The following is a 27987-nucleotide window of genomic DNA, read 5'->3' as shown; positions in this document are numbered from 1 at the left end:
TACAGCAATAAAGCAGCAGCCACAGAAACTACTGGTGACAAAACTAAAACAGAGCAACTGGCTGTTCTGTGAAGGGAATAGTATAGCGTTGTACGAGATCATCAGTTTCTTGGCAATTTCTCAGATTGAATAGCCTTCATTTCTCAGAACAAGAATAGACCGATGAGTTTCAGAGGAAAGTTATTTGTTTCTGGCCATTTTGAGCCAGTAATCAAACCCACAAATGCTGATGCTCCAGATATCCAACTAGTCTAAGGCCAGTTTTATTGAGTCTTTATTCAGAACAGTTTAACTGTGCTAACATAATTGCAAAAGGATTTTCTAATGATCAATTAGCCTTTTAAAATGATAAACTTGGATTAGCTAACACACGTGCCATTGGTACAAAGGAGTGATGGTTGCTGATAATGGGGCTCTGTACGCCTATGTAGATATTCCATTAAACTTTTTTTTTTTAAAGCCGTTTCCAGCTACAATAGTCATTTACAACATTAACAATGTCTACACTGTATTCCTGATCAATGATTTTAATGGACAAAAGATGTGCTTTTCTTTCAAAAACAAGGACATTTCTAAGTGACCCCAAACTTCTGAACGGTAGTGACGAACAGGGAACATCCGATTGTCCACAGACCTGTGTGCTTCAGATACAGCATAGATGTATACACTTAATCACAGTCAAGTATAAAGTGATGATATAAGTTCTACTAGTTACACAATAGTACCAATATGCATGACATAAACCATGACATGGATTGACACATACTAATGAATGTTGACATTTTAATTGAATCAAAATAGTTAATTGACCATGAACATAGCAAGTAGAGGAGCGTAGCACTGAGTAACAGTTATTGGATAACAGCTGAAGTGATGTCCAGCTATATGACATCGGTCTATGTCCGGGCTGTTAGAGTAGGGTAACAAGGAAGCAGGATGAGACAGGCAGAAGATGTAGTACACAACCCAAACTATAGAAGACAATGTGGGTTGGAATTTCACATTGATTAGAGTAACCTTTTGTCTCTGCAAGTTGCTTTAGATAAAAAAATGTAATTTATCAGATGCTTTTATCAACTATAAAGGACCCTGGGTTTGGATGCTAGGAGCTGTGTGGACGCAGAACAGAGGGATGGATTGTTCTGTTTATTAAACAGGAAACACCTCATACAATTCCTCCACCTCCCTGAAAGTAGAGGTATCATTCATGCAGTCTAAGTGAGACTATAAACATATAGGCAAACAGTTATTCACACAATGATTTCCGTTTAGAATAAATGTCTTGTAGTGTTTCATAAAGCACATCTAAAAGGTACAGCATTCTACCAATCAAATGCCTCAAAGAACATAATTCTACCCTGTGCTTCCAATGAACTCTGATAATTCCTATTAGAGTGAATTGCTTCCACATACATCACATACTGTGGTACATACAAAACAAACATATATAGTGCTGCCTGTTATAGGCACAGAGCATCCATATTACTTGACATCCAATATTGTGCTACTTGTGCTTTTACAACTACAGTTTACCAACTGCATATGGGATTAATGCAAATATATCAATTGTAAAATGGTTTGGATGAATCTAAAAAAAACTGTTAATCTGCAAGCTTGTGCAAATATCCAGTGTAAGAGAATAAAATTGAAAGGTAAGAGTTGAGGGTCTTAGTCTTCAGGATTCTTTTGGACAGGCTGAGAACTCAATGTATTCTCCATTCTGAAACACACAGGGGGAAAACGGTTAAGAGGTAAATTTCAAGCAGTGCTGTTCAATACAAAGAGCAGCAGTAATGACGTCAAATGAAGGTTTTCTTTGCCATCTCTGCTACTAATCAACATAATTATCTCAGAGTAAACATCTCACCAGGCGGTCATCATACCAGACAACACAGCTTAGAGGCCATCACAGGAACAAATCACCAAAGCCAGGCAGACTACAACTGCAAAGGTTTGTGTCACTGTCTAATCAAAACCAGGCAAGCCATTTTGAAAACACCTGTTCAGGCCAGGCTACAACGAGTGGTACTCATGTAGGTCATACTCAGATGCAACACATCACCATACGATGAGAGGAGACACAGGTACGACCACCAAGCATAGGAGAATCCATAGAGCTAGCTGTGGCCATTCTAGACTTACCTCAGCATCATCTTTAAACAGAGGCTGGAAGTAAGCAAAACAAAACATGTAATTGGAGCACATGGCAAAGTTGAAACGACGTCCCTATTCTGTAGCCTACATGGTTTTACTAGCCTATATGTCAAATCCAATGTATAGGCTACCTCTTGGATGCTTCATGCCACACCATTCATTCACACGCATGGGATTATAGTAATGTTTTAGTAAATATATTGCTAATCTGATAAACATCTATAAAAACCTCAATCAAATCTGTTAATACAGGGATGAGATGAGACTCATTCTCGACCGAAGATGGATTATCTCATTACTTTCATCTGACTGATGAGGAAAAACAGTGGTGACTGTAGGAGGTTTTTAATAAACAGGAAATAGTGACAAGTTGAAGACAGAAAAACAGTGGATAATCCAGTGTGCTGAACTGGTTTAGGTTCGTCAGACAATATAAAGTGACAAAGACCGGTACAGTAAAATATTATTCACGTTGTTTGATTTCAGTGAGCTCAGGTCGGAGAGCGAAGCTCTCTTAATTGAAGCAGAGATGAATGCTGTTGGAGGAGCACAGAGGAGAACAGTAACGCTAGATCATAGTCCATCTCTTTACCTGGACGTGGGACTGGCTGACCTGGTGTATGAAGTCAATCAGAACTTCATTCCCCACAGCCATAGCCTAAGAGAGAAAACCTAATGATCCATGTTACATAACTAGTCTGGGTTACCCTACACATCCTTTACTATCCATGTTACATAACTAGTCTGGGTTACCCTACACATCCTTTACTATCCATGTTACATAACTAGTCTGGGTTACCCTACACATCCTTTACTATCCATGTTACATAACTAGTCTGGGTTACCCTACACATCCTTTACTATCCATGTTACATAACTAGTCTGGGTTACCCTACACATCCTTTACTATCCATGTTACATAACTAGTCTGGGTTACCCTACACATCCTTTACTATCCATGTTACATAACTAGTCTGGGTTACCCTACACATCCTTTACTATCCATGTTACATAACTAGTCTGGGTTACCCTACACATCCTTTACTATCCATGTTACATAACTATAACACATTCTTTTGGAGAGATTGGAAACCCAAATTGGTCTACACGGACATGTTCTGGCCTGGTTTAGGTCTTATCTGTCGGAAAGATATCAGTTTGTCTCTGTGAATGGTTTGTCCTCTGACAAATCAACTGTAAATTTCGGTGTTCCTCAAGGTTCTGTTTTAGGACCACTATTGTTTTCACTATATATTTTACCTCTTGGGGATGTTATTCGAAAACATAATGTAAACTTTCACTGCTATGCGGATGACACACAGCTGTACATTTCAATGAAACATGGTGAAGCCCCAAAATTGCCCTCGCTAGAAGCATGTGTTTCAGACATAAGGAAGTGGATGGCTGCAAACTTTCTACTATTAAACTCGGACAAAACAGAGATGCTTGTTCTAGGTCCCAAGAAACAAAGAGATCTTCTGTTACATCTGACAATTAATCTTAATGGTTGTACAGTCGTCTCAAATAAAAATGTGAAGGACCTCGGCGTTACTCTGGACCCTGATCTCTCTTTTGAAGAACATATCAAGACCATTTCGAGGACAGCTTTTTTCCATCTACGTAACATTGCAAAAGTCAGAAACTTTCTGTCCAAAAATGATGCAGAAAAATTAATCCATGCTTTTGTCACTTCTAGGTTAGACTACTGCAATGCTCTATTTTCCGGCTACCCGGATAAAGCACTAAATAAACTTCAGTTAGTGCTAAATACGGCTGCTAGAATCCTGACTAGAACCAAAAAATGTGATCATATTACTCCAGTGCTAGCCTCTCTACACTGGCTTCCTGTCAAAGCAAGGGCTGATTTCAAGGTTTTACTGCTAACCTACAAAGCATTACATGGGCTTGCTCCTACCTACCTCTCTGATTTGGTCCTGCCGTACATACCTACACGTACGCTACGGTCACAAGACGCAGGCCTCCTAATTGTCCCTAGAATTTCTAAGCAAACAGCTGGAGGCAGGGCTTTCTCCTATAGAGCTCCATTTTTATGGAACGGTCTGCCTACCCATGTCAGAGACGCAAACTCGGTCTCAACCTTTAAGTCTTTACTGAAGACTCATTTCTTCAGTGGGTCATATGATTGAGTGTAGTCTGGCCCAGGAGTGGGAAGGTGAACGGAAAGGCTCTGGAGCAACGAACCGCCCTTGCTGTCTCTGCCTGGCCGGTTCCCCTCTTTCCACTGGGATTCTCTGCCTCTAACCTTGTTACGGGGGCTGAGTCACTGGCTTGCTGGGGCTCTCTCATGCCGTCCCTGGGGGGGGGGCGTCACCTGGGTGGGTTGATTCACTGTTGTGGTCAGCCTGTCTGGGTTGGCGCCCCCCTGGGTTGTACCGTGGCGGAGATCTTTGTGGGCTATACTCGGCCTTGTCTCAGGATGGTAAGTTGGTGGTTGAAGATATCCCTCTAGTGGTGTGGGGGCTGTGCTTTGGCAAAGTGGGTGGGGTTATATCCTTCCTGTTTGGCCCTGTCCAGGGGTGTCCTGGGATGGGGCCACAGTGTCTCCTGACCCCTCCTGTCTCAGCCTCCAGTATTTATGCTGCAGTAGTTTATGTGTCGGGGGGCTAGGGTCAGTTTGTTATATCTGGAGTACTTCTCCTGTCCTATTCGGTGTCCTGTGTGAATCTAAGTGTGCTTTCTCTAATTCTCTCCTTCTCTCTTTCTTTCTCTCTCTCGGAGGACCTGAGCCCTAGGACCATGCCCCAGGACTACCTGACATGATGACTCCTTGCTGTCCCCAGTCCACCTGGCCATGCTGCTGCTCCAGTTTCAACTGGCCTGGGCCCTAGGACCATGTCCCAGGACTACCTGACATGATGACTCCTTGCTGTCCCCAGTCCACCTGGCCATGCTGCTGCTCCAGTTTCAACTGTTCTGCCCTACTATTATTCAACCATGCTGGTCATTTATGAACATTTGAACATCTTGGCCACGTTCTGTTATAATCTCCACCCGGCACAGCCAGAAGAGGACTGGCCACCCCACATATGCTCTCTCTAATTCTCTCTTTCTTTCTCTCTCTCGGAGGACCTGAGCCCTAGGACCGTGCCCCAGGACTACCTGACATGATGGCTCCGTGCTGTCCCCAGTCCACCTGACTGTGCTGCTGCTCCAGTTTCAACTGTTCTGCCTAATTATTATTCGACCATGCTGGTCATTTATGAACATTTGAACATCTTGGTCATGTTCTGTTATAATCTCTACCCGGCACAGCCAGAAGAGGACTGGCCACCCCACATAGCCCGGTTCCTCTCTAGGTTTCTTCCTAGGTTTTGGCCTTTCTAGGGAGTTTTTCCTAGCCACCGTGCTTTTACACCTGCATTGTTTGCTGTTTGGGGTTTTAGGCTGGGTTTCTGTACAGCACTTTGAGATATCAGCTGATGTACGAAGGGCTATATAAATAAATTTGATTTGATTTGATTTAGTCTGGGTTACCCTACACATCCTTTACTATCCATGTTACATAACTAGTCTGGGTTACCCTACACATCCTTTACTATCCATGTTACATAACTAGTCTGGGTTACCCTACACATCCTTTACTATCCATGTTACATAACTAGTCTGGGTTACCCTACACATCCTTTACTATCCATGTTACATAACTAGTCTGGGTTACCCTACACATCCTTTACTATCCATGTTACATAACTAGTCTGGGTTACCCTTACCCTACACATCCTTTACGATCCATGTTTGTAAGTTGGAGAGAGGCTCCCAGTCCCAAACACTCACCACCTCCATCGGCGTCTGCCCATCGTAGCCTGGCGTGTCCAGGTCTCCCCCGGCCAGGTGCCACATCTCCAGGCCCTTGATGTCAGCACTGGCTGCCAGACTGCGACACAGTACCAGATAATTCATTGGGAAGGTTGATATTGAAGAGGTTTCATGATAAAGTGACTAAACAAGCAATCAGATATCTACAGTAATAACATCAGGTTTTATAGTATAATCTTAGAATAAACACGCTACTTGATTCTGAATAGGACTGAGTGTGCTTGTTTGCTTCCAAAGACAAAGGCCTTGCTCCAGTAACAGACAAAATATTCACTTAAAAAAGAGATATCAGTTAAACGGAGCAATTCAGGGTTCTGTGGTGGTGGTGATGATGTTTGGATGCTGCAGAGGTATGAAGCTATGTGGTCAGGGAGCATTCCAAGTGTTTATGGCAAGACAACTAGGACAACTGGTCATACCTGCACAAACTATGTAGGATCAGTCTTTGGGCAATGCATGTGTGAGAAAGTGCTGTGTGTTTCTCACCTGCACAGCTCTGAGCCGGCATCTTCCAACTCATCCCTGGAGAAATGAGCTCCAGTCTTTCTCAGCAGCTTCACCACCTCTTTGTGTCTGAATGGACAGACAGACACACATGCATAGATATGACCGACCCTTTTCAAATATAGATGCTATACACAGTGTACTAGAATCAAGGAAAAGATGAAAGGTAGAAAGAAAATCAACATCACACAGTGTGAGTCAGAGTCAACTGAAACCATAAGGTGGAACAGTACTGATCCATTGTTTGAGGGCTGATTTATTAGGACTGCAACGTGCCTTAGTCATATTTCTAGTTTTCAAAGTATCTGCTGACAGTGACCGGTTATGGCACTGTGACTGGGTGCTATAAAACAAGCAGGGACAAGTTCCAGTTAACCACCCACACATGGAGTTTTAACAGAACGTCTCAGCAGCTTCAATAGGGGGGCGGGGGCAAAAGGCAACGCTCCAAGTTGGCACACTCCTCAAACAGAGACATTTCTAAAGATGGCCAGAACCAGGGACACTTTGAGATAAGGTTTGGCCATAGACAGTCCTTTTGTTAGAGACTAGTCACAGTTTCTATCATCCATGAAACTGAAGACAGACAGTAAGACTGGTTCAAGCAGCTCCACTCAGTTTCACTCCTTATATGGTCATAAGGAAGGTGGCTTTTGAAATGTGGTCTAAACTTAAAATGGCATAAAGCCTAAAAAACAAACAAATTCCATAAATTGTTATTTATTGCAAGTACTGTTACAAAATGGAACAGATTGCATTATCATAGAGACTTAGTGATTTTGACAGTGTAAGAGAGCTTGAATGGGACAAGGCTATTTCCCCAAGCACACAGGTGTCTGAGGTTAATTATGCTGCCAGGTTGAAAATCCCCTATCTGCAACCCTCTGTCCTTCAGTTCCAAGTAAACATGGGCATGCCTGTGCCTGCCCTGGCAACGGTTTACAGCCACTTTTCTTGGTGTTCTCACACACACACACTTGTACACACTTGTGTATTTCTCCTTGAGGCACCCACAACATGATATTTAAGACTGCAGCCTTGAATGTCTTACTGTCCCCAAGCGATGAGCACACGGCAATGTCAATGGATGATAATAAATACATGAAAATAACAATTTTGGGTGAAAATAAATACTGTCGCTATTGGCAAATTACAACTAGCAGCTAATTATTGTGGTGGCCTCAACTCCATCAAAACTCCTCTAGTTTCAACCCCCACCTGAAAGACCCAGTAGCAGTCCTCCCCTCCTGGACATTATAGTAATTTAGCAGGCCCAGACACCCTACCTCAGAAACTGTAATGAGCTGCAGTCTAACGGCCTAATGTTTGTACACCATTCCCTCTAAAGACTGCCATGGAAATATATGGAGGTTGTTAATGGCCAATGGGGGATTTCAAATGCCCCACTTAATTCTGTGTGAATGATATCATTACTGTGTGATGCACACCCTCCTCCCTGGGCAGATAGAAGCCGTCATTTAGAATGGGCTACTGGGGGGCTTGAATCATAAGGGATGGGTGAACATCAACTGTAGAGGCAAAGCTTTTAAGGACATATCATACTCCATTTCCACCAACACCCATCCCTCAATGCACCTCAGCCACCCCCCCCCCAAAATGTAAAGCTCTCATCTTGGCCCACATGTTAGCTCAACCCTACCTGAAGCGCACAGCATTGCGCAGGGGTGTGTCCCCATAGCGATCTTTGGCGTAGACAGTGGCGCCCTGGCTCAGTAGATACTGCACCACATTGAGGTGGCCCTCACAGGAAGCGATGTGCAGAGGGGTACGTCCATCATAGTCCCCCAGACTTAAGTTACTGCCCTGATGACAAGAAACACATCTCATACTGTATAGTTAAATAAAGGTTAAATAATAAATCAATATTACGGTGCCATGATCATACTGTGTAAAACCATGTATTGAGGTATCAAACCCATGTAGTGCTACACATTGACCTGTTACACACCTTACTGTCACCGTTCAGACTCATCTCGAATTGATACTGGGTGGCTTGAGCCCTGAATGCTGATTGGCTGACAGCCGTGGTATATCAGACCGTATACAACGTGTATGACAAAACATGTATTTTTACTGCTCTAATTAACTAGGTAAACAGTTTATAATAGCAATATGGCACCTAGGGGTTTTGTGATATACGGACGATATACCATGGCTAAGGGCTGTGTCCAGGCACTCCACATTGAGTCGTGCATAAGAACAGTCCTTAGCCGTGGTATATTAGCCATATACCACACCCCCCCGGGCCTTATTGCTTAAATATATCCCTTAGAAAATAAGCTAATTTCCCAACTAATTATCTTATATAACATTTAATTGCCTGGAAACACAAGGTAATCATTCTCATGTCAAAAGTTCACTGCAAAGGAAGCCATAACAAAATCAATCTTTACATCTAACACAGTATGACTACTGAGTTTACTGTCTGCCATTTGATGAAACTCTGCAGGTATCTTTGGTATGTACAGCACTGACCGGTTCAACCAACTGTAGCGTGGGACTGAGGGAGTAATACAAGCACACACATTTCTCTTTCACCCTGTACACTGATGATATTCTGGGTCAATTTGACACAATACACTAAATACATAAATATTTGATACTTATACCAAAGTTATAAATGAAATGACACTTTAAGCTCATTTTTAGCCAAACTTAAGATCACTGTCCTTCGGCCTCTGAACATCACAAGGAAAACATACTTATATCCTAGAGATAGTCATGGTTAGACCTTTACTGCATAAAATACAATTTGTCTCTAGCACAAAGGTCAAAGGTCAACTTGCAGAGTTATTTTGTTTTACAAATTAATTAACCCTACCTAGAGGACTAGATGAGGGGTCATTGTGAAAAAATTAAATTAAATAATATTTCAGTGTTAAACTCACTACGGGTTCAAATTGACCTTCAACATAAGGGGTCTCGTAAAATAAAATCAAATATGCTGTATTCTTTTCTAGGTGAACAGTCTTCAGAGTGGAACAATAATAGATAGAACTGGTATTTAACATTGGATTTTGAGAGTAATTTGGGCTACTAGGCATCTATCTGCATTCTGCATTGAGCCAGTGAATGTAGCAGAACCAGTCAGGTCATCATAACATATGTGATGTTCATGGTACAATGCAAAGTCTGTGGTATCAGTATGGAAACGTGTCTATTAACACACAAACATATGGTTTGAACTTTGTCCTACAGTCCTGTAATCATGTCATTAGAACAGGTGTTTTCTTCTCCCCCTCCTGAAAGTATGTGAGGTCAGTTGTTGCAGTGATTCTTTTTACTAACAGACATGTTATATTTCTGTAAATGTTCCTCACCATCTCCTTTATGGCATCCAAGGCCTCCAAGTCTCCTATCTTAGAAGCGGCACAAGCTAAGGTGGGTGTCAGAGCATCCCGGACGGCTTCGAGCTCCTGGAAATATCAGCAGAAAAACCACCAGCTGTCATGTCAACACAAAGACTGACAATCAGTGGAGGAATGCTGTATGTAATGTGTTGTAAGTGACACCTATAAAAATTGGATTTAACACTTGGGAAAAAACCCTACCGCTGGACATTGCAATTACTTTTTTTGTACTTCATTGGGAGCTCTGTCCTATCAGATAAGCAGGAGCCCGATGAAAACATGTTAGGTGGAAAGTAACCCTGTAGACTCAGTGGTGGTGACAGTGTGTGTGATGTGGCTGGCTGTGCGGTGGCCTCACCTCCTTACAGCTGATGCTCAGGGACTTGGCGATGACCTGGATGAAGCGACTGTCACTCAGAGTGAGCTTGGCCCCCTGCAGGTCAGCGATCATCTCTCCCCGCAGGTTCTGACTCAGCATCTGGACCGGTACAACAGAGACAACAAAGGACAGATAACACACAAACACAGTCAACACAGACAAGCATGATCAAGGATTACACCATCGTGTCACTGACCTTAATCCGCATGTGAATCATCTCTGCCATCTATTGCCGCTACCTTCTTGTTAAAATGGGACTAACACAGATGTCACTCTAGAGTTCAGCCTAATGTTGACATTCGCTTCAAAAGATTTTCTATAAGGGGCCTACAAAGTGTAGTGAGGTAATGAGTGTGTTTTAACTGGGACTCCTACCTTTCTTTTGGCCTCTATGCTGAGGTCCGTCCTGGCCAGCACGTAGGACAGCTTGCACAGGGCAGCCTCAGGAGTCATGTCACAGCCTGCCACCAGTCCTGCGTCACTCAAGGCCTGAGGGGATCAGGACGACATGTTAACACACATCCATCCACATCATGTGCACTCTCCCACTCCCACTGAACACAGGGTTCTGGTGTACCTTTCCAGTGGCGTACGATGTGGTGACAGAACCCCTCAGACACTGGGTGCAGTTGACAATGATCACACCCCTCTCTGTGGCATTCCGGAACTCCTCAAGCAGGTCAGCACGGTTGTCAGGGGCGTTTCCACTACCATACGTCTCCAGGACGATGGCCTCCATGGGCGCCTGCAGGAAGGACTTCACCTGCGCACACACACAGACAACGGGATGAGCGGCCATCTCAGTCTGGCTTGTGGACAAAGAAGGAGTGTATGAAGCTAGGATTGGGTTTAACAATATGCCCATACCCCCCCCCCCCCTCCAGCCCATCTGGTGCATATGCCCCCAGGGTGATTCACTGGCTCCAGGATCGCTCTTTAAGAACACCAGCTCTGGTATCTGGAGAGGAGATGGATCAAGCGGCCAGGCACGGGGAACCATTAACTTCAAGGTGTTCAGAGACAGCATCATTTCATTTGGCAACGGTCCTTAGACCTAACTTGTGGAGGGAGGGAATCATAGCAAGTTATCTTCATTGGATTTCAGATCAAGCGGCTAGCTAGCCAAAAATGTGTGCAACACAGAACCCCAAATAAACCCCATGCTGGCAGAGACCATGGAAGGCAGAGGAGACACTGATGCATAATCAAAGAAGCAGATAATAACATACATTTTTTTAAAAGCATCATGGCCAGCGTCGGCAGAGGGACCAGATTGAGACAGTAAAGCCATCCTCCCCTCAATCTGTAGCGAGGGAGGCGTATCTAAGTGTTTAAGTGTCTGTGCCAAGCCCCTCGTCTTTAACGGGTAATTGGACATGCCCCATAAGCCAGTCTCATTTTTCACTGGACTAAATGCAGCTGGCATCCCAAAGCAGCTCCCGGCTGTATGTAGAACACTTGGAACGCCCACACGATGCTGGCTCGTCAGAAAACACAGTAGGACCTGCATGAGAGGATTCACCACAACAGAGCTACAATGAAGAGTTTTAGATAAATATGGCCCCAAATGGCTATTCTGATTTGGTCTTTCTACAATAGGGTATTACTTTCACTATTACTGTATATCATAAGTAGGAATACAGTTCTGGAAGAAGCTAGCTAGCTTACAAAGAATAACAACAAAAAATATCTAGTTAACAGAAGAAAGGAAGACAAAATAAGGACAAAAGAAGGACAGAAGAAAAAGGAAAAGAAAGAGGACAACAAAGTGAAACAGTCAGCACTTCTATTGCAACTTCGTATTTCGTCGTCCTAACGTAGTCTACACTGCTATCTGGCCAGCAGCTAGCCAGCTAGCAAACGTCCACCGTCTACCGAATAGCAGCACTGTAGAAACTATTACACTCAACTGAACGACTTGATTAGTGTAGTGTTAGCTAGCTACATAGTTGTCTTTGCTGTCTTCGTATCCAAGATAATTGTGTAGTTTAGAGCGTGTAGTCTTAGAGTGATTATCTTAATTTACCGAGGTTAGCTAGCCAGCTATTTGTTGTCCTTAACGTAGGAGACACTGCTAGCTAGCCAACAGCTAGCCAACGTCTACTGAATAGAACTTCCGCACTCAACAACCCGGTCGCATTCCGCTTCGCTCCACAGGTAGTATCACATTTTTCATTTCATTTCATTACAGCACAACGGTTTGATTTGTTTGTTCGTAGCTAGCTACATAGCTAGCTACATAGCCGTCTGTGTATCAAAGATAATTGTGTAGTCTAGAGCAATTTTCTAGGTTAGCTAGCCAGCTATTGTCGTTCTTTTAACGCAACGTAACGTAATCAACACTGCTAGCTAGCCAGCTAGCCCCCGAATAGCAGCACTGTAGAAACTATTACACTCAACGACACGACTTGATTAGTGTAGTGTCAACAACGCAGCCACTGCCAGCTAGCCTACAAAGTCAACAACGCAGCCACTGCCAGCTAGCCTACTTACGTAGAATGTATGCACACATGACTGTAAGTCGCTTTGGATAAAAGCGTCTGCTAAATGGCATATATTATTATTATTATTACTTCAGCAGTACTGTATCATTTTAATCATTTTAGTCAATAAGATTCTTGCTACGTAAGCTTAACTTTCTGAACATTCGAGACGTGTAGTCCACTTGTCATTCCAATCTCCTTGCATTAGCGTAGCCTCTTCTGTAGCCTGTCAACTATGTGTCTGTCTATCCCTGTTCTCTCCTCTCTGCACAGACCATACAAACGCTCCACACCGCGTGGCCGCTGCCACCCTAATCTGGTGGTCCCAGCGCGCACGACCCACGTGGAGTTCCAGGTCTCCGGTAGCCTCTGGAACTGCCGATCTGCAGCCAACAAGGCAGAGTTCATCTCAGCCTATGCCTCCCTCCAGTCCCTCGACTTCTTGGCACTGACAGAAACATGGATCACCACAGATAACACTGCTACTCCTACTGCTCTCTCTTCGTCCGCCCACGTGTTCTCGCACACCCCGAGAGCTTCTGGTCAGCGGGGTGGTGGCATCGGGATCCTTATCTCTCCCAAGTGGTCATTCTCTCTTTCTCCCCTTACCCATCTGTCTATCGCCTCCTTTGAATTTCATGCTGTCACAGTTACCAGCCCTTTCAAGCTTAACATCCTTATCATTTATCGCCCTCCAGGTCCCCTCGGAGAGTTCATCAATGAGCTTGATGCCGTGATAAGCTACTTTCCTGAGGACGGCTCACCTCTCACAGTTCTGGGCGACTTTAACCTCCCCACATCTACATTTGACTCATTCCTCTCTGCCTCCTTCTTTCCACTCCTCTCCTCTTTTGACCTCACCCTCTCCCCTTCCCCCCTACTCACAAGGCAGGCAATACGCTCGACCTCATCTTTACTAGATGCTGTTCTTCCACTAACCTCATTGCAACTCCCCTCCAAGTCTCCGACCACTACCTTGTATCCTTTTCCCTCTCGCTCTCATCCAACACTTCCCACACTGCCCCTACTCGGATGGTATCGCGCCGTCCCAACCTTCGCTCTCTCTCCCCCGCTACTCTCTCCTCTTCCATCCTATCATCTCTTCCCTCTGCTCAAACCTTCTCCAACCTATCTCCTGATTCTGCCTCCTCAACCTTCCTCTCCTCCCTTTCTGCATCCTTTGACTCTCTATGTCCCCTATCTTCCAGGCCGGCTCGGTCCTCCCCTCCCGCTCCGTGGCTTGATGACTCATTGCGAGCTCACAGAACAGGGTTCCGGGCAGCCGAGCGGAAATGGAGGAAAACTCGCCTCCCTGCGGACCTGGCATCCTTTCACTCCCTCCTCTCTACATTTTCCTCCTCTGTCTCTGCTGCTAAAGCCACTTTCTACCACTCTAAATTCCAAGCATCTGCCTCTAACCCTAGGAAGCTCTTTGCCACCTTCTCCTCCCTCCTGAATCCTCCTCCCCCTCCCCTTCCCTCCTCCCTCTTTGCAGATGACTTCGTCAACCATTTTGAAAAGAAGGTCGACGACATCCGATCCTCGTTTGCTAAGTCAAATGACACCGCTGGTTCTGCTCACACTGCCCTACCCTGTGCTCTGACCTCTTTCTCCCCTCTCTCTCCAGATGAAATCTCGCGTCTTGTTACGGCCGGCCGCCCAACAACCTGCCCGCTCGACCCTATCCCCTCCTCTCTTCTCCAGACCATTTCCGGAGACCTTCTCCCTTACCTCACCCCGCTCATCAACTTATCCCTGACTGCTGGCTACGTCCCTTCCGTCTTCACGAGAGCGAGAGTTGCACCCCTTCTGAAAAAACCTACACTCGATCCCTCCAATGTCAACAACTACAGACCAGTATCCCTCCTTTCTTTTCTCTCCAAAACTCTTGAACGTGCCGTCCTTGGCCAGCTCTCCCGCTATCTCTCTCAGAATGACCTTCTTGATCCAAATCAGTCAGGTTTCAAGACTAGTCATTCAACTGAGACTGCTCTTCTCTGTATCACGGAGGCGCTCCGCACCGCTAAAGCTAACTCTCTCTCCTCTGCTCTCATCCTTCTAGACCTATCGGCTGCCTTCGATACTGTGAACCATCAGATCCTCCTCTCCACCCTCTCTGAGTTGGGCATCTCCGGCGCGGCCCACGCTTGGATTGCGTCCTACCTGACAGGTCGCTCCTACCAGGTGGCGTGGCGAGAATCTGTCTCCTCACCACGCGCTCTCACCACTGGTGTCCCCCAGGGCTCTGTTCTAGGCCCTCTCCTATTCTCGCTATACACCAAGTCACTTGGCTCTGTCATAACCTCACATGGTCTCTCCTATCATTGCTATGCAGACGACACACAATTAATCTTCTCCTTTCCCCCTTCTGATGACCAGGTGGCGAATCGCATCTCTGCATGTCTGGCAGACATATCAGTGTGGATGACGGATCACCACCTCAAGCTGAACTTCGGCAAGACGGAGCTGCTCTTCCTCCCGGGGAAGGACTGCCCGTTCCATGATCTCGCCATCACGGTTGACAACTCCATTGTGTCCTCCTCCCAGAGCGCTAAGAACCTTGGCGTGATCCTGGACAACACCCTGTCGTTCTCAACTAACATCAAGGCGGTGGCCCGTTCCTGTAGGTTCATGCTCTACAACATCCGCAGAGTACGACCCTGCCTCACACAGGAAGCGGCGCAGGTCCTAATCCAGGCACTTGTCATCTCCCGTCTGGATTACTGCAACTCGCTGTTGGCTGGGCTCCCTGCCTGTGCCATTAAACCCCTACAACTCATCCAGAACGCCGCAGCCCGTCTAGTGTTCAACCTTCCCAAGTTCTCTCACGTCACCCCGCTCCTCCGCTCTCTCCACTGGCTTCCAGTTGAAGCTCGCATCCGCTACAAGACCATGGTGCTTGCCTACGGAGCTGTGAGGGGAACGGCACCTCAGTACCTCCAGGCTCTGATCAGGCCCTACACCCAAATAAGGGCACTGCGTTCATCCACCTCTGGCCTGCTCGCCTCCCTACCACTGAGGAAGTACAGTTCCCGCTCAGCCCAGTCAAAACTGTTCGCTGCTCTGGCTCCCCAATGGTGGAACAAACTCCCTCACGACGCCAGGACAGCGGAGTCAATCACCACCTTCCGGAGACACCTGAAACCCCACCTCTTTAAGGAATACCTAGGATAGGATAAAGTAATCCTTCTCACCCCCTTCCCCCCCTTAAAATATTTAGATGCACTATTGTAAAGTGGTTGTTCCACTGGATGTCATAAGGTGAATGCACCAATTTGTAAGTCGCTCTGGATAAGAGCGTCTGCTAAATGACTTAAATGTAATGTAAATGATTTAGTTTTTCTACAATAGGGTATTACTTTCACTATTACCGTACATCAGAAGTAGGAAGGCCGTAATAATGTGGTTGAATGGGCAACAGAAAAAGGGCAGAGCCACTATCCACCCCTTCTCACCCCCACCCTGGGAAGCATCTTACGGTCATCGCAGTGATGCCTGGGAAGAGTCTCAGCAGACCCACGTTACGGTTCATCTGAGTGCTCACTCTGAACCGCGAGGTTGTGTTTGCTCTCCACACCGTGTCCCAGTTAACTGCAGGGGAGAGGGAAAGAGTTCAGGGAAAACATCAATCCATGGGCCATGTCAAAGATTTGAACACAGGACAGACCCAATATTACACCACTTGATTACTTTTAATATCCACTTCAGCATTGGCCAGAGGAGCCAGGTTAGGAGAATTGAAGGCATTGAAACTCCCAGAATCCACCTTGGTCACACGGTTGCCCCGGTACAGCTTGTTGTGGAAATACAGACAAACCTAGAGACACAGATGAGAATTAATTAAACCTCCTAAGACATCATTATTAAGCATGTACACTGAACCAAAATATAAAATGCAACATGTAAAGTGTTGGTCCCATGTTTCATGAGCTGAAATAAAATGTCCCAGAAATGATCCATACACACAAAAAGCTTATTTCTCTCAAATTTTGTGCACAAATTTGTTTATATCCCTGTTAGTGAGCAGTTCTCCTTTGACAAGATATTCCATCCACCTGACATGTGTGGCATATCAGGAAGCTGATTAAACAGCATGATCATTACACAGGTGCACCTTGTGCTGGGGACACAAGGCCACTAAAATGTGCAGTTGTCACAACACAATGCCACAGATGTCTCAAGTTGAGGGAGTGTGCAATTGGCATGCTGACTGCAGGAAAGTTCTACACAGCTGTTCCCAGATAATTAAATGTTCATTTCTCTACCATAAGGCGCCTTCAATGTCATTTTAGAGAATTTGGCAGTACGTTCAACCGGCTTCACAACCTCTGATCACGTGTATGGCGTTGTGTGGGCGAGCGGTTTGCTGATGTCAACGTTGTGAACAGAGTGCCCCATTGTGGAGGTGGAGTTATGGTATGGGCAGCTATGGACAACGAATACAATATCATTTTATCAAAGTCAATTTCTACGCAGAGATACCTTGACAAGAATCTGAGGCCCACTGTCCTGCCATTCAGCTTCTCTTCCCTCTCTAACCCTGGTCTGGGAGTGCTGCAGACACTTCATGTTTTTGATTTGACCTGCGGCACTCCAGGAACGGGGTTGTCTACACGGAGTGTATAAAACAAGGTGTCGAAAGTGTTCCACAGGGATGCTGGTCCATGTTGACTCCAATGCTTCCCACGTTGTGTCAAGTTGGCTGGATGTCCTTCAGGTAGTGCACCATTCTTGATACACACATGGGAAACTGTTGAGCGTTAAAAAAAAATAAAAAAAATCCAGAAGCATTGCAGTTCTTGACACAAAGTGGTGTGCCTGGCTACTACTACCATCAAAGGCACTTAAATGTTTTGTCTTCCCCATTCACCCTGTGAATGGAACACGTATACAATCCATGTCTCAATTGTCTCCAGGCTTAAATCATTGTTTAACCCGTCTCCTCCCCTTCATCTACACTGATTGACATCAATAAGGGATCATAACTGTCACATGGATTCACCTGGTGAGTTTGTCATGGAAAAAGCGTCTTCTTAATGTTTTGTACACTTTGTATGCACCCTTCAACAGTCACAGCCATTTTGTGCTATTGATGTAACAGAGCATATGACAAACCAATTGATAAAACACAATTACAATCACATTTTCCTCATATCTTCATTTAAAATATATCATTCCATCTTTATCGATAGTAGCACATTGTCTAGATACAGCACTATATAAAGGCCCCAGAGAGTGTGTACATTTTGTTATTCTCTTGAAGATAAACACGCTTTGACAACTCTGAAGTCTCATCTGGCAGTTTCAGGTCCTGTATTGTGACACCTTCATGCTTTACTGAACAGTCTTGTCTAACAAGTGGTTTAAGGCCTTTGGTGCCTATTGTCTGCCAACAAAGTTCATCCTCACACCTTTATCAATCAGGGAGGACATAGCCAGTTATAACACCTTAATACCATAGCAGACTAAAAAGCTAGACACATGTCAACAGCTTGGACAATAGTATGAACACACATTCAATTTAGAGAGAAGTGATACAGTTCTCATCTAAAAATGTGCAACTGGGAATAGGGTGATATTTGGCCAAGATGGTTCAACTACATTGCATTCAAAAACAAGTGCAGGTGACATGCAGTCAGGTGTGTGTGAGTGCTGCTCCAAGAAGTGTCCCTCCCTCCTCTACTCACCTCAGGAATAACAAACTGACCAGCGATCAGCAGCGCCCCCAACAGGTTGTCTCTTCCATCGTTCCTCATCTCATAGATCGGCACCTGAAAGAGGTCATAAAACAACATTTCAACCTTCTGTTATCTTATCTTTATGAAGCAGTTTAGCTGTATGGATGGCAGGTGTACCTGGGAGCCGGTGAGGATGACAGGCTTCCCCAGATGCTCACACATGAAGGACAGAGCAGATGCTGTGTAGGCCATGGTGTCCGTGCCGTGGAGAATGACAAAACCGTCATACTTCTCATAGTGTTTCTGGAACCAAGAGACAAAGAGAACAGGATCAGACTTGAACCCAAGGTTCCAAGGTCAACATGTGTAGCCTACATCTTTCCACAGGCTACTTGAAATAAGTACTGTATTTAATACAAAAGCTGTACAGTACATTTACATAAAAGGAAAGGGACAACTGACTTTTACTTCAGTGGATGACTTGAGATTGTTGTTTTATTGCATTATAATGCCTCTGCTTATGTAAATGGTAAAAGTGAGGGTTATGGTTAATGTTAGGGTAAAGTGCAAGATAAATAAAATGACCACACCAAGTACCTCAATGTCCTTCCCAATTGTAGCCCAGTCATCTGTGGTCATATTGCAAGAGTCCAGCAAGGGGCTGTACTCTAAAACAGTGTACACTATCCTCTTATTTTGTTTGCACAGCCTGGGAAAAGACAAGTTGAGTCATAATCATCCTATAATAACCAAATCTACAGAAAACACCCAAAGAAGCTCTGTGCATCAACAGAGCAGACAGTTTACATCAACATAGACAGTTTACATAGACACACAAACAATCCAGGTTAAGCAAATGTGGCTATTACATAATATAAGGAAATCCCTTTAAGGGTGTAGAGACACCCCTCTTTTTTGACTTGGTTATTCTGTTTACTTTACAAACTCATTAAGACATGGAGCCGGTTCTGTTTACATGAGGAAAAGGCAGAAGATAAAGGAAAAGTGTGAAACAAGCCTAGCTTACGTCATGAAGCGAGACAGAGTCTATTTGGTTGGGCCTTCTGTTTCAGCAGCAGGGTGCCCAAACCAGTTCCTAAGTGCTGGGTGTGAATTATGGGCATGATGAGGGAGGGGGCGACTCCCTGGGAAGTCTACGATGCTGTATGAGGAGTTACTAATTTGCGGGTGTTCTGAGGGGTAAGGGGTGCCTTTTGGGAGTATGGAAGGGGGTGTGTTCGAGAGCGAGATCCCATGTTCTAATTAGACAGGGGCAGCTCATCCTGGCCTCCCATGCATATTAATATGTCCTCTAGATGGAGGTAACGTTGGCGTCTCGTATTCTTCTGCTTGCGCTTTATTAAGAGATTGTGCCTGGGTAAGCAGCTGTGCAAAGATCTTTCCCCTTAATCTCCCTTTTTAAGACACGGGACAAGACACTGGAGGGCGGAGGGTGCAAACCATTGAACCCCCCTTATTGGGGATTCAATAGAACAGCAGGGGAAATAGCAAGCTTACCCCTCAGCACCTAGCCAAAGGCCTAAAGACACTACCCTAATTATCCCTGGCTCCAGACACAATCCTCAAACATATGTTGTTCATAATCTTAGTGATTGTGTCGCTGTAAACAATATTCAAATCACAAATTACTCATTTATCTCCTGGTATAGCCGACGGTGTGGCAGGGAAATGGGTATTAGCATATAGAGGGTTGGGTAGGATGCCTGCTGGCCTGCTGATGAGGAACAGAGTGGTGAGAGGGGCAAATGGGAGGTTGAGGTAAAGGCTACCCACAGGGAAGCTCACTACTGCTTTTCACTCAGCTATTCAACAAATCAATTTCCTACTCCACACAATGTTAAACATTTAAGCAATGTTAGGATTTATTGGCATTATCGTTGTCAATGTTATTTCAAGTCCACTGCACATGCTCACTGCAAAGCATAATATAAAAAATAAATAACTCAGGCATTAGGGACATTTAATAGCAATGTTTGGTGACAGCTAGTATGTGTTAATCAACATTAACTTGAAGCCACAAAAAAGGAACATAATGATCGTAATAATTCAAATGAACCTTACAGAAGCAAGGAGGAAAGAGGAGGATTGAATAAACTACTGAAATTACACTGAAAACATAATGAGACTGATACATTTGTCTGTGGGATGGAATCTGAATCCATACGTCCTATGAATCTCCTGTGAGACTGTTGAAGCGATGAGGAGTAGAAGGCTATGGAGGTGACATGGCAGTCCTCCAAACAAATATTACCATGATCCAAGCAGGCACAGTGCCACCAGCCCCCCTTCACGCAAACAGCTTTAAAAATAGCGCACTTGTGTAATTCTCTTATCTGTCCCCTATAACCCAGCCCCACCCTGCCCCCTCCAGTCTCTATATCTGTGGTCCTGAGCTGCTCTGGGTTTTAGGTGGCGGGACTGAGCCCTGTGCTGGTTGTCTGTGTAGAGATTAGCGTGCAGGCAGGCAGAGGCACACCCACTGCCACCGGCATCACAGGCCCAGAAAGGAGAGGAGGTTGCTGGGAGGGATTTGACCCAGGATGCCTTGGCCTGGGCTCAGGCAACCTCCATTTGGTGGGGCGATAGCCGACAACCTTTGGATCCGACCTACCAGGACCATATTCAGCAGAGGGCCCTCTCGCTGCTCCTGAACACACGCACTGAGAACCAGACTACAGGAATCAAACACACTCAACACAGATTATCCTCGCTCTCTGCCAGCGTGGCACCAGCAAACACTCGCAGGCCTATTCTCTCTCTCTGGCAGCAGCAAAACTCCTGGGGTACTACTGTAACATTACATAAGTGTTATGAGAACTTGACTGTTCTGCACTGGTTTTAGCTAGACATGAACCAATGGGAGTAGCTCCCTCCAGTGGGAGTGAGGAGAGGTATCTGAAGAGAGGAAATAAGGGTAGAATGTCAGGCAGGCGTGAACACCACTACTGAAATGCTGCAGCACAACTCCCTGCAGGTCTGTGCTCCAATGATCACTCCCTGACAGGTCCACACAGACAACAGCAGCAAACTGTTCCTGCCAGGCACTTTTTGACACCAGGCGGAACGGATACAGAGGATTCAAACCACACAGCGTAGCGCAGGCACACAACACAGTATGCTACCAGTATTTCAGGACCTTTTTGATAGTTCATCAGCGAGGTCTGTCGGCATCCTGTCAAAACAACAGACAGTTTTAGAGTGAAATGTTCCCAGGCATGCAGGGAATAGAAACGTGTGTATGATATCCCCCAACAAGCATTGTATATCCTGTAGGCCTACTGCTATGGAGGCATCATAGTAAACAGATTTTGGGGGAGGATGTCAACCTTTATCCTGCCTTGTAGGTTGAAAAAGCCCTGAAATAAAAGCTATCAATGGTTATAAAACAGGAAGCAGAGCTTCAGTCTTGTGGGATGCAACGCTACCGTGGGCCCACGGGTCGGTAGGTATCACGCTTTGTGGGTCACGCTAATGGTACGGTTTTGCTATCTTTATATTTAAGAAAATCATTTAAAACACATCACCCTTAAAACCACAAACTCTTTATTTTGCCTGTAGACAAATCAAACTTTCCATCCAGTAAAATGGCAGCATGACTGACTACGCCTGGTTTCTGTCTCTACTGTATGAAATCAAGGGGAGAAAAACATTACAATTAAAAGTACTTCTTAGCTTTGACAACCTGTAGCTCTTCATCTCCCAATCCAGTATATATTGAACCGTCACAGTGAGGTAGCTTTGAGTTGCTCTGGAGGGCCAACTATCAGTGGAAAGCTAGATTGGGTGTCTGTGTCAATTCCTTTTCAATTTCTCTCCGTGATGTTTCACAGAGTTTGGGAATTCGTTTGCTGCTTGAAATGTCTGTGTCAATAATGCGCTAATCATTTTTTATCAGGTGACGAAATCCCGAGTCAGTAACCACCGAATAGGGCTGCAAATCTTCAGATATGAATACTCCCACTGCTCTCGTTATTTCTTTGTTTTTCTGAATTTGTCCCAAATTGTTGTTGGAAGGCAGCAGCGAGAGATTGTTCTGTTTTGGCTAACGAGTGGACTCTCCTTGCTCCAGCTCCACCTGCAAGGGATACGGCCGGGTGATGGCCACATAAACGACACGTTAGAAGTGTTTCCACTTGAGTAGCCGACAGTGGCCAAGCAACACTTACAGAATGTACTTTGTTTGTTTATGGTCTTCTTACCCCCATCATCGCATTGACCGCTGAATCCAAAATGTTCCCACACAACGGATTTAAAGATGACAGTGCCTCTTTAAATGTGCTTCTCTCTGTCTCGCTAGCGCTCGCCATTTTTGTTTTTAGTTTCCCCCCCCCTCATGGGGACCCTTTAGAGAGATTTCCTACTGGGAAGTCATTGCAAATCGTCCATTAGTTGTTTAACAGGGAGGGGGTTGCGGTCACTACATTTTGAGACATTGGTGTGGAGTAAAGTTTGTCGTGCGTGTAGTCTGCAGCGCAATAAGAACATTTAGGAAATTATAGGAAGATGACAGGCATACCGTAATTCTGCTGTTCACGTGTGCACATTGAACTGTACCGAACGGTTCGATAACACTGTGCACCGTTGCATCCCTACAATAGACACTCATCTCCTGTGTAATGAAATGGTAAGGGCGTGAAAATGTATGTATCGGTAGAACCGGTAGGTTGAGGTCCCCTTCACATATTTTTACAAGACCAGTTATAGACTAACTACTCTTACTCTACTCTAATTTTATCATCAACTGTATCCAACTACAAACTCTCCATCTGAAGTTTGTCAGTCAAATAGCACCTTTTCACAGTTTGAATGATTGTACGAAGACTGTACAATAAAGTAAACCATGTCAACATTTAACTCTGGCCTATATATTAATAACAGCAAAGACAAAATAAAACCCCCCAGAGAAAACAGAAATAGAAGGCTGCAGAGGAGCCCAGGAGAGGTGGGGTGAGGGGGAGGCGGAGTGTATGGGTGACTTACGGCAGGACAAGGGTGTTCTCCTGTGGGCCACTCGTGCTGTAGTAGTCGTACATACGGGTCTGCAGGGCATACTGCTCATCATGGAGGATGGGAAGCTTTCGCAGGGCCTTCACAAACGCATTAGGCTCTGGGGACAGCACTGTGGATGAGAGAGAGACAGAGAGAGGTGTTGCCATTCGTGTACAGAGCAACATAACTAATCAGTCAGAGTTCAGGAAAGGTGAGCCCAATAATAGCCTACATAGATCTGAGTGTGGTGTTACTTTTGAAAAGAGGGTGGCAGTACACAACATTTTGGAGCGTTCAGATAGGAATATGCCATGTAGAACACATACTCTCTGACATGTAGAATAAGGTTTCACGTCAGCTCTATTCGTGGCATTTCTATCTACAACGTTCAATAACGTTTGGCTACGAAAGCGTTTGGCTATCAAATGTTGCCCAGGTTTACTATTCCCAGTAAATCATGCCTTGTATTATACTGAACCCTGGAGGCAAATGTAAGAATCACATCAATATGAAAAGCAGGCTGTTTGGAATATAGTTCTAATCATTCATCTATTGGGAAATGTCTTATATAACTCATTATAGGTCAATAGCCTACCAGAATATGCTAATCTGATAAACCAACAACAGAACCTGGGTCTTCAATGATGAAGTCAGTTACCACTGAGTGCCTATTTCCAGAAATGAGTCCCCAAGTAGCCAGAGTAGGAGAAGGCTGCAGGCTAAGTGTCACACTGGAACATGACTGCTAATGCGTTTCAATGGGAGAGATGAGGCAGGGCAGCTGAGAGGAGTGAAACCTGAGTCCAAGCCACTGGAAAAAACTGCTGACTAAAATTAGGACCTGTGAAAAGTGGACCACGTGGACCAAGAAAATTCCAAGACCAAGACAATTCTCGGGGCCATTCCAAACAGAATCTTTTGAATGGTGTAAAAACACTGTACCTAAAAACTATGGCCATGTTATTTATGGTCTAGTGTTTACTCCAAGTACAATCCACAGTAGTGGATGCTGAATGAAATGAGAAGGGCTGGTTAGCCTAAAGATATTATTCAGCAGACATCTGATCCAAAATGCTTGACAGTTAATGTTTCCTTGGCCCACGAAGGAATATTCATTCTTTCCACATTTCCCTTTCCAGAACATAAATTATACAGGAAAGAGTAGCCTTTGGTTTTCCTCGAGGTTCCGTTTTAGGATCTCTCTCTCTCCCCTCCTTTTACTGCTATCTGGACATTTTAATGAAACATGGTGAAGCCTCAAAATTGCCTACCCTGGAAGCACGTGTTTCAGACATAAGGAAGAGGATGGCAGGAAATGTTTTATTTTTAAACTCAGACCAAACAGAGGTGCTAGTTCTAGGTCCCATGAAACAAAGAGATCTGCCGTTTGATCTGACAATTAATCTCAATGGTTGTACATCTCGTCATCATCGTCTCTAGTAAAATCGTATAAGACCTCAGTGTTACTCTGGACCCTGATCTCTTTTGACAAACATATCAAGAATATTTCAAGGGCAGATTTTTTTTTCATCTTCGTAACATGGCAAAAATCTGAAACCTTTTATCCTTTTATGCAGAAAAGCTATTCCCTGCTTTTGTCACTTCTAGATTAGACTACTGCAATTCTCTACTCTCAGCCAACCTGGATAAAGCACTAAATAAACTTTAGCTAGTGCTAAATATGACTGCTAGAATCTTGACTAGAACCCCCAAAAATGTATCATATTAATCCAATACTAGCCTCTCTACACCTTCTTCCTGTTAATTCTAGGGCTGATTTCAAGATGTTACTGCTAAACTACAAAGCACCACATGGACGTTCTCATACTCATCTCTCCGATTTGGCCCTGCCATACATACCTACACATAGCCTACGGTCACAAGACACAGTCCTCCTTACTGTCCCTAGACTTTCTAAGCAAACATCTGGAGGCAGGGCTTTCACCTATGGAGCTACATTTTAATTGAATGGTCTGTCTCTCCATGTGAGACGCAAACTTGGTCTGAAACTTAAGACTTTACTGGAGACTCATCTCTTCAGTAGGTCCTGTGATTGAGTGTAGGTGAACGGAAAGGTGAACGGGAAGGCACTGGAGTGATGAACCGGCCTTGCCGTCTCCCCACGGGGACTCCCTGCCACTATTACGGAGGCTGAGAGTTTCTCTCTCTCTCTCCAAAGACTGGAGTTGAAAAGATGGGCAGATTAAAGTTCCAGTGTTGTGTCACAAATGTAATTATCTTTGTACGGGTGTGTGGATGAAAGCTCCTGATTCAGCTGATCTTTTCCTCAAACTCATTCTAGACTGGCAAAGGTTTGTGGTGAACACCATCATTTAGGTCAACTGTGACTGATTGGACAGTTAACCAGTACTGAAACAAACAATACCTTTGGTTGTCTTGTACCCTTAACATAATGTTATGAAGTTGAATCCTGCTGTTGCCTAATCTTGTACGTCATAGGTAGTTAATCATTAGTTGACCGTTAGGGCAGTACACATCCATCCACATAGTGAGTGTGTGTTCTCAAATCCATCTTACAATGGGAGGAAGGAAGTGAGTTGAAAATGTAATCTTTACTAACCATGCATGGACAAACATGATCATGATCTTCAAGAGGCAACCAATATATGTTGCAAGAAGTTCACATGACCTGCTACAGCAGGATTCCCCTACTGGCAGCCCAAATGTGGCTGGTTTTACCCCCCCCCAATGTTTCTTGAACAAAAATAATATTTTTTTCATGTTTTATTTTTTATTGTTGGGCTCCCAAGTGGCGCAGCGGTCTAAGGCACTGCATCTCAGTGATAGACCTGCCACTACAGACCCTGGTTCTATTCCAGGCTGTATCACAACCGGCCGTGATTGGGAGTCCCATAAGGCAGCGCACAGCGTCGTCCAGGTTAGGCAGTCATTGTAAATAAGAATCTGTTCTTAACGGACTTAAATAAAAGAGAGACGTGATCATATACAACAGCAATGCATGTTAGAAATGACTGTCACATATTATCTCTTTTTGGGCTTCTTGTTATCAATTTGCAGTTATTTGTAATTATGTTCCACCATACGATCCTGGACAACAAACTGTCGTTCTCAACTAACATCAAGGCGGTGGCCCGTTCCTGTAGGTTCATGCTCTACAACATCCGCAGAGTACGACCCTGCCTCACACAGGAAGCGGCGCAGGTCCTAATCCAGGCACTTGTCATCTCCCGTCTGGATTACTGCAACTCGCTGTTGGCTGGGCTCCCTGCCTGTGCCATTAAACCCCTACAACTCATCCAGAACGCCGCAGCCCGTCTAGTGTTCAACCTTCCCAAGTTCTCTCACGTCACCCCGCTCCTCCGCTCTCTCCACTGGCTTCCAGTTGAAGCTCGCATCCGCTACAAGACCATGGTGCTTGCCTACGGAGCTGTGAGGGGAACGGCACCTCAGTACCTCCAGGCTCTGATCAGGCCCTACACCCAAATAAGGGCACTGCGTTCATCCACCTCTGGCCTGCTCGCCTCCCTACCACTGAGGAAGTACAGTTCCCGCTCAGCTCAGTCAAAACTGTTCGCTGCTCTGGCTCCCCAATGGTGGAACAAACTCCCTCACGACGCCAGGACAGCGGAGTCAATCACCACCTTCCGGAGACACCTGAAACCCCACCTCTTTAAGGAATACCTAGGATAGGATAAAGTAATCCTTCTCACCCCCCCCCCCCTTAAAATATTTAGATGCACTATTGTAAAGTGGTTGTTCCACTGGATGTCATAAGGTGAATGCACCAATTTGTAAGTCGCTCTGGATAAGAGCGTCTGCTAAATGACTTAAATGTAAATGTAAATACGATCATCCGCGTCTGAATCTAGTTGATGGTAGATAATTACGTCCAAGTGTTTTATTGTTATAATTTACAAAACAAGTGTAGCAGCAGTTTCAATTGACAACTCACGAGACTCGACCCCTGAGTGCCGGGGGTGTATTCATAACGTTTCGCAACGGAAACAGTTTACCGTTTAAGAACCAAACGGAAGGAAACGGAGAGGGACCTACCAGAATTTGACCAATATAAACTCGTTTCCATTGGAATAGTTTTTTGTTTCGAGTAAATGGTTTCTGTGGCAAAACCTTTCGTCTGTGTAATGAATACACTGCGACTGTAGCTAGCAAGTTTCCTCCATCAACACGCGTAACACAGCATCATTCAAATCAAATAAATGCACTTTGTTTGGGCGACAACAAATACATTTTTAAAAGTCCCGGTCAAAACCTAATTACCGTTATTATGGTACATCATCCCGATAGTTCCTCCGGTGTTGATGACCAAGACTCGCGCTTCAGCACTGGGGCTCACATCCAGAGACTCAACACTGTTGCTGCTCGACAACCTCCTCCGTCGGCCTGGCTGTACCACATTGCTCCGGTAAACAGAAGTATGGGACTTGAACACAGACTGATCAGGTTGACTCAACCTTGAATGGGACAAAATTCTAGCTAGAGAGGTCATTTCTGAAGCTGGAGACGGACGTGAGGTAGACTTTTTACATTCCGCCATGATTCCTAGAGAGCTAGTGGCGGGGGAAGAGTGC

General features: G+C 44.9%; 1 protein-coding gene across 7 annotated transcripts; it reads right to left on the bottom strand.

The window, feature by feature from the left end:
* Positions 1–769: 769 nt before the first annotated feature.
* LOC124001824 (60 kDa lysophospholipase-like) lies at positions 770–27987 on the bottom strand. 7 transcript variants are annotated; one of them, XM_046308919.1, is made up of 18 exons: positions 27677–27987; positions 23408–23546; positions 21564–21599; positions 19004–19115; positions 18584–18709; positions 18416–18499; positions 16419–16545; positions 16207–16319; positions 10823–11008; positions 10621–10734; positions 10225–10344; positions 9837–9932; positions 8156–8319; positions 6478–6564; positions 5950–6049; positions 2747–2812; positions 2143–2166; positions 770–1720 (listed from the first exon to the last, which is right to left on the bottom strand). In XM_046308919.1, exons 1-18 carry the CDS (start codon positions 27951–27953, stop codon positions 1676–1678), a joined length of 2016 nt encoding a protein of 671 aa, XP_046164875.1. In that variant the 5' UTR covers positions 27954–27987; the 3' UTR covers positions 770–1675. The 7 variants fall into 7 exon arrangements, with proteins under 7 accessions (XP_046164875.1, XP_046164881.1, XP_046164876.1 ...); XM_046308925.1 differs by lacking the exons at positions 23408–23546; positions 27677–27987 and adding exons at positions 22110–22502; positions 22627–22749; XM_046308920.1 differs by lacking the exon at positions 2143–2166.

Source organism: Oncorhynchus gorbuscha, linkage group LG17, assembly GCF_021184085.1.
Source record: "Oncorhynchus gorbuscha isolate QuinsamMale2020 ecotype Even-year linkage group LG17, OgorEven_v1.0, whole genome shotgun sequence".
In the NCBI taxonomy this organism is placed as follows: Eukaryota; Metazoa; Chordata; class Actinopteri; order Salmoniformes; family Salmonidae; genus Oncorhynchus; species Oncorhynchus gorbuscha.
The sequence above is the reverse complement of the archived record's forward strand: the minus strand, read 5'-3'. Positions and strand labels throughout refer to the sequence as shown.

Bases quoted from the DNA above. Each gene is read 5' to 3' on its own strand.
- LOC124001824 (XM_046308919.1), bottom strand. From the start codon at position 27,953: ATGGCGGAATGTAAAAAGTCTACCTCACGTCCGTCTCCAGCTTCAGAA. The intron at 23,547-27,676 runs GTAATTAGGTTT...TCTCATCCACAG, and splicing joins GATGATGTACCATAATAACG to TGCTGTCCCCAGAGCCTAAT. The intron at 6,050-6,477 runs GTGAGAAACACA...ACTGTGTCGCAG, and splicing joins GCCGGCTCAGAGCTGTGCAG to TCTGGCAGCCAGTGCTGACA.